The 7,447-nt window shown below is 36.4% G+C and overlaps 1 protein-coding gene across 1 annotated transcript in view; it reads right to left on the reverse strand.

The window, feature by feature from the left end:
• LOC140948654 (bridge-like lipid transfer protein family member 1) overlaps positions 1–7,269 on the reverse strand; it is a 54,547-nt gene extending 47,278 nt beyond the window's left edge. The window contains exons 1-11 of the mRNA XM_073397926.1: positions 7,129–7,269; positions 6,412–6,805; positions 4,761–4,839; positions 3,884–3,975; positions 2,753–2,816; positions 2,519–2,571; positions 2,094–2,166; positions 1,293–1,371; positions 978–1,064; positions 680–783; positions 152–231 (exon numbers count right to left, since the gene is read on the reverse strand). Coding sequence (XP_073254027.1) covers positions 152–231; positions 680–783; positions 978–1,064; positions 1,293–1,371; positions 2,094–2,166; positions 2,519–2,571; positions 2,753–2,816; positions 3,884–3,975; positions 4,761–4,839; positions 6,412–6,643 — 943 coding nt within the window. The 5' untranslated portion in view covers positions 6,644–6,805; positions 7,129–7,269. The remainder of the gene's footprint in view (positions 1–151; positions 232–679; positions 784–977; positions 1,065–1,292; positions 1,372–2,093; positions 2,167–2,518; positions 2,572–2,752; positions 2,817–3,883; positions 3,976–4,760; positions 4,840–6,411; positions 6,806–7,128) is intronic.
• Positions 7,270–7,447: the final 178 nt, after the last annotated feature.

Raw genomic sequence — 7,447 nt, forward strand, 5'->3', positions numbered from 1 at the left:
GATACTGTGTTAACTGCCTGTCTACTTAATGCAAAATGAAACGGAAACGACAGAAAAAAGCTCTGGACAATGTCACCTTAAGACCTGAAGGCCTCATGCAACAGCTCATATAAATAGAAATAACAGGCTAAAATTTAATGACTCATCTGACCTGGTTCATCTTGGTAGTATGTTATTTTGCAATCTGCTGTTTCAAGAACCACAAATCCTTCCCCCATGTAACGAGGAGGTCTGTTCAAAAGAAAGTATAAATAATTAACCAATATTCAATGGACACTGGAGATCTGACTGAACACAAACAAACACAACTTTACCCAGTCCTCAAATCACTTTCATTCGTTGTGTTAAACATATATGAGGTAGATACATAACATGAACATAATAATTTTGTCGGTCGCATTTAATTTTTTATTTAATAAGTAAACTGTAAATTCCAGCCTGTCTTTATAGTGCAAAAGAGCTTAAAAATCAATTTTTGCTGAGGATATTGGTGACCCACACAGAAGACCAGGAAATTCAGTCCCTATCCATGGCTAGGAGACTCTCAGATAATCAGGGAGAGTTGCTGGAAAAAATCTAACTTCAATTTTATACAGTGTACTATGTAAGATTTAATTTAAACTACTATATAACAGTGTCTCACAACGGAAAGGTAAGTCAACATGTAGAGTGTTCTTACTCATCTCGGGGTCCATTATAGGAGGGACTGGGAGACAGCATGACTCGGACATTTTTTCCCTGGCACTTGATGATGTGCATAAACTCATCTAGAGAAGAGTTGGCCTATCAAAGGAAACAAAAGAGACATTAATATGTTCTTAATTACTATAATAAGAAATATTACAACAACATGAAGTCATCAACTTAATGATACAAAATTTAACAACTGTATTCAGAACAAAGATAGTTAAAATCACTGTTGTTGGGATGTAGCATGGGAAAGAGTTACTTATTGATTCAATTATTTATGTTTCTACCTGAGATGTAGTGTAGATTCCTGAGGCACTTTCAAATTTGAAACACAATGTTGTCTCCAATAATTTGTTTCCAAATGCGACTCTCCCCTGCGACAAAAACAGAAAATCAAAGTAGCTGAGAAGATCAAAGTAGCTACCCAAACCATTTAGAGGGACAGCAGGACTAGGGAATAAAATTATTAAATTATTTGTATTTGCTGGTGTATTGTGTTATTTTTTTTGGTTTGTTTGTTTATTTCCTTTTTGTCATGAGGGCGATCCTATGCCAGCACACTGTTGACAGCAACACAGTCATACACAGAACCAGTAACTTACATTGTTGATGTCATATTTGACTGATGGAACCAGCTCAAGGAGCCATGATGGCAGTCCACTGGCAGAAACTTCCTCTTTCCTAATATAAACAATGTAAGATGCACATTTTCAAAACAGATAACTCTGCTAATGAAATTAATATGAAAGAGTTAATGAGAGCGGGCAACAAAGAACAATCTGAGATCCTGGACTTTTCCTTGTGCTTTCATGGCAAGACGATATGTCTTTAATTTCATTAATTTTTTTAATCTTACATTTAAAAGTGATTATTTATTATAACAGTCAAAATGCTGCCAACAACACCACTATGTTCAATATCAATCCCTTCTTTTTTCACAGCAAATACATTCTCCCTTAGCTTGCTTTAATGACCATTTACACTGTACCGCTTTTGTCTCTTTTCCCTACATGAGATGGCCATTCTGACTGGGATCAGACAGACAGATCATTTTATTTACTTATTTATTTTTTATTTTATTATTATTTTTTATTATTTAACACATGTTTAATTGTCTTGTCCACAAAATGAGAAACACATCATGATGTCAGGGCTCGAAAAAAGTCTTGTATGATAGTCCGGGACAAGAGGATTTTCTTGCTGAGCAAGTAACTTTTTGAAAGCTTACTAGCCCAATGGGCAAGAGTCCATGCAAGTCATCCTCTAACAAAATCATTAGCTAAGATAAGTAAGATGTGGCGCCAGGCAAGAAAATGTGAGAGCTGCTCTGGAATTCAAGTTTCTCTTTCTTTCAAAAGTGCTGAATGTCCCTGGTATCTATGCAAAAGTCACACAGGACTCACCCCTTCTCAACATCAGCCTTTGGTTCTGCAGCTGCATTTATGGCAGAAATATTCTGGGCCGATTTGGCAGCATCTTATGAAATTTTGAACACAATATTTATTTTATTAGTGTTATGAAAGATGATTTATAAATTTATAAGGATCACATTCCTAACACTAGTCAAGGATAATCAAACCAAACAATATTGAATGTACATCTGTACAACATCATCTAAATCATACATGTAGATGTAACTTACAGTGCAGTATTGACTATGTGATTAACATACAGAGAACACACTTTCACACTGGTCTGTTAAAAGTGGGGTAACATGGTGAGTGCAGACGTAATGATGACAATAACTTTGTTATGATCATGATATAACACTTACAGGAAACAAAAAAGGGGGAAAGAAGGCCATTTTTTGCCTAAACCATTCGCTTACCTCCATATCTTTCAACTCTGAAAAGCTCTTCAAGTTTATTGTATAAGTGTGACCTAAATCATAAATAAAAAATGAGACAAAATAAAATCACATGTACACACTTGTTACTTAAAATTTTTACAAACCTGTATTAATCCTTGTTTTTTTTTTAAAGTGCCATATATGAGATTATTATATTTCATATTTTCTAAATTATGCAATGCAGAATTCATTATAAATCAAATCAATTTTCACCTGTTGTAAACATGGTATTCTAGGCCATTTAGACTCACTATAAGTCGATGCTTGACATCGCTATCTGTTTAGAAGAAAATAACCAGTGGCATGTATATCTATCAGTCATTATCAGTCTTATATGATGATGTAGAGATGCAAACAAGTTAATGTGCATACAAGCTTTCAAACAGTTTATGCACAATTAGTGGGGAGAGCATAACTACCGCAAACTGCCAATTTTTAGCCCTACACTTATACTTCTTTGTTGGAGGGGCTTATACATGATGTATCTAAGGGGGTTTACATGTATGATTAAGTACAATTATTGAGAACTTTTGCCCTCCTCAGAGAAAACCTCAACCTATCAGATTAAAAATTTCAGGCGGGCCTGTGCAGCAATAGAAAAGCTTTATTTTCTCCTTTGGAAGTTGGTAGAATGTCAGGAAGCCCCTTTAGGGCAAAGTGTCTCAACTATTTTTGTCGCCGATTGTAGGTCTTATTATTGATTGTTTTTTGAAGTGAAAAAAAAAACATACAAATGAGGTGGGTAAGAAAATTTCAAGAGGCATTTGGCATCCTATTTAAACTTAGACATTTTGTCATTAACCCTTTAATTAGACCCAATATCCACATACAAATTCTCCAAACTGATCTCAATACATTTCCTTAAAGAATGTGTTGAGAGAATAAATGATAAAGGCATTTTCTCTTTCTCCTCTGTATCTTTTATGTGTGACGATTACTCCATTGAAAGCAATTTGATTATTGTAACTACTCAGCTTGTTTAGTTTTTGCTATTCTGGGTAGTTTTTTTGCCTCATCTACTTTTAATTTATTATGTTCTTGTAAACGTTTTTACCTTGGCAAATAAAAAGGTTGGTTGTTACTGTTGTTGTTGTTGTTGTGGGATGGAAAAAGTGCTTGAAGATATGTTTTGCATTCACTGGTTTTTAATTAACCTTCAAAACTTTATAATAAATCAAATTCATATGAAAACATTTCGGGGAGCCTATATCTAGGGGGAGGGGAGCTTACATTTGGATGTAGTTTTGTTTACAAGTAGATAGGCCTATCACTGGGGGAACTTATAACTTGTGGCACTTTATGATATATTAAATCACAGTTAAAAGAACATTTACATGTACCCACCACTATCTGGAGGGACAAGCTGGTAAGGTTTCTTTGAAACTGCTGGTTTATATGGTAACCAATACTTGAAGATTGCTATTCCATCAATGACCCTAAAAATTAAACAAACAAATTTAAGAACAACAGACCCCCACTAAAGAGCACAAGTTTTTTCTTGGTGAAGTAGGTTCCGGATTAAGATGAATGGCCAAAGAAATTTTTTTCTCAGTCAAGTCTCGTTTATGACTGGTCAAAATATTGGGGGAAAAGGCGACTTTTCCTAATTGTGTAATTTTCTATTTGTAAACTAGATTGTATTTTTTTACAAGGAGACACAATGTAAGATTTGTAGGTTAGGATTTGGCTCTTTTTTCAAGAATGAGAATGCATGCATGACAGTCAACATGACCGGCGAGTGAAGTTTTTGGCCATTCAAGTGTCTCTTCACTGGCCATTATTTTGAGCCCCGAGGTTTCCCAAAAAAATGTTCTTATTGTTAAAACTTCGTTGATGATGTGCACTCTAGCAGACTTGTGAAGAAGAAAGGCTCTTCTGCATTAATGCCAGTGATGTTAAAAATCAAAAAAGAGGCTTTCCTGCATAACTAAAAGAAAATCAGGGGACAGAGAATGGCACTTTACACTCAAGGGTGGGGTTCTAATTTGCTTGTTTGGCTGACGGTTAAATGCTTATTCAGGGGAGGATACTTATTAGAGTTTGAGTAGTGCTTGTACAAGAACTAAATTAGGCAAAATAGAGTAAGTTGGTCATGAAAAATGTTGTATGTAGTGCTAGTCCTGCGCACAAACAGGTGAAAACAAGTACAAGACAGTGTACATCTTACTATTAAACCACCATGTGATATGAATGAACAACACAGAACATTATCAGTTCCTACCTAAAGCTCAGATCCTGTGTTATATACACAACATCTCTAAACATAATCTTTCCAGATAATATCGAAAAGGAAAATGACCCTGTGAAAGGAAGGTAAAATAACTGTACTTCAATGTAAATATTGTAATTCCTGGCAGACCCAAACACTGGCATCAGTCCCGATATATTAATGAAGTAATGAGATTATTAACCTCCTTGAAATGGACAATGAAGCACTGATCGAAGTGTCTGCATTACGACAGAGGTGATCATGCTTTATGTATGGAAGTTTGACATCTTTGGGGTAAAGAGATCCGTCTCTAATTAATAGAAAGCTGTCTGTAGTATAGAGCTGTCCATAAAGAAAGATTAACTTTGGCTTCAAAAGCTATAGTTGAATGCATGGTAGCTTAACATTATTTTGATGCCTCAAACTTTGTATCTGGTAATCAGAGTATTAGCCAAAGCTGTTTTTATTATTATTACATCCACTTTGAAATCACTGGCTATCCGTGCAATCTGATTGGCTCTCAGCAGTGTGATTTATTCCTAAATCGCACCATTTTTTGCTCTAAATCGCATCTGTTCCAAATCGCGTCATTCATGTTCTAAATCGCATCATTTCTGTTTTAAATCGCACTATTTTTGTTCTATATTGCATCATTTCTGTTTCGAATACAAAATGAGATGTAAAAGCCTTTTTGTTTCCGCTTTTTAAGAAACCAGCTACTCGATCAATAAAATATTAGTACTGACTAAATTATGCGATTTCAAAATGGATGTAATAAAGTGGTAATCGAACTTCGTGTCGACCAATTTTGGTCCGAAATCATACTTGTGATTTCAAATCGAACTCGCGCTGCGCTCATTCGATTTTGAAATCACGCGTATGATTTCAGACCAAATTGCACTCCACTAAGTTCAATTACCATTATTTATTTCTGTTAAATCCTCCTTCACTCAAATTTCCTTACCTCTACATTGTATATCACCATTCCCCAACTCAATTCACTCTAAGACTGTGCTTTAGCAACACCTGGGGCTCCTGATGTCTGACTTTTGCACCCAGGTGACTAGAAAATCTTAGTTTTTAATGGAAATCACAGAGCACATGTATCTCCTAAGGACACAAGATGCCTATCCTGCGAGCAGAGGCTACATTTTCGCTGTGTGAGCTGGCGTGCGAAAAGTAGCCTCTGCCGACAACCATTCAAATCTGTCCAGAAAGCTGGACGAATAAATTAAAAAATGGGTTTTTTCCTGTTCTTGACCAGTTTAGAGCATTGTGCGAGTCTTCCGTGAGTCTTGCCTAACAGATCAGAGATGTCGCAACTTTTTTATTCCTGCCAAACTCATGCCATTTGACAACAGACCTGACGATTAATTTCACTTGCAAATCACGTGACAAATTTCACGCATGCATGATACAAAGTTGAACGGCTGTCGGCAGAGGCTACTTTTCGCACGACAGCTCACACAGTGAAAATGTAGCCTCTGCTCGCACGGTACAAGATGCCACAAGAGAAACTGTCACGCAACTTTACACTGATTAATAAAGTCAGTGTATTCAAAATTCTCTTTGCCTTTGACTGGTATGAACTAGGTGCATTGTTTGTTTGCGACATGATACAGATAAGTAAAACATAATACTTAAGGCTGTTTGTTACACTCACCAATTTTAAAATACTGTCCATTATTTATGTACTTGAAGTTAATCAGTCGTGTGAGGATGTATCCCATAACTCGAGAATGATAAAATGTGATGTAGATCACCCATAAACTTGCACACAAGCATGACAAGACAACAAACACTAGGCCACCTTGATCCTTGCTTGGTGAAGAAGTGGGACTGAAGAGGGGTGCAGTAGAAGGCATTATTGTGCTGCCATTGTTCAAAGCCGCCATGCCATATAACAAGCTAATTATTTACGTTGTGTGTTGTGCGCATAGAACTTCTACAGTGAGTTGATAGTTCAAAAGATTGATAGGTTCAATCATCCAAAGTTTCATCCTCTTCCGCATGGGTCCTTTTTCAGCAAATGCACCCAGGTCACTTGTTTCACAGTCCTGCCGGAAATAACAAAATATACACTTAATAAAAAGAGACTCATCGCTACTGATATGACTGTCCCAGCTGGGTGTGCGCAGGATCGAATACTTATTTCTTGATATCAAAATTTGCAGATATTTGGTTCTTCGGAATCGATATTTTCCGACCAGAGTGACTAAAACTAATCGTTGTATCAATACAGAAAATTTATCACGAAATCACTGCAAAAGCTTCATCTGAGCGAAATGTTTCACGCATAGATAAATATTAACAAAACAAACCCTTATTCATCAAATACCGCCCGTATTAATATTTATCCTTCGTCTACAGACAAACTTACTATCTTAACGATGTATGGAGCTTCCGTATCTTGATTCTTTTGCCAGTGAGTCTATTTTGTTGCGAAGCATATTCATTTCGTCGTTAAAGCAAAAACATTAGTTGTTTTTTTATATTTGTGATACAGGTCAGGGAAGCCATTTTGAATACATCCCAAACTCGACCCAAGCTCCTCGTTGTCCCCTTGGACACCTTATGAAGTTTACACAACCTAGTCGGTTGCGAGCACTCACAACCAGCCGAGGGCTAGGCCGCGAAGGTTAGCACTGAAATAGTGATTAGGGGCGCGATCCATTCAACCAAAATTTCCGGAAATTTCG

Source organism: Porites lutea, chromosome 9, assembly GCF_958299795.1.
Source record: "Porites lutea chromosome 9, jaPorLute2.1, whole genome shotgun sequence".
NCBI classification, from domain to species: Eukaryota; Metazoa; Cnidaria; class Anthozoa; order Scleractinia; family Poritidae; genus Porites; species Porites lutea.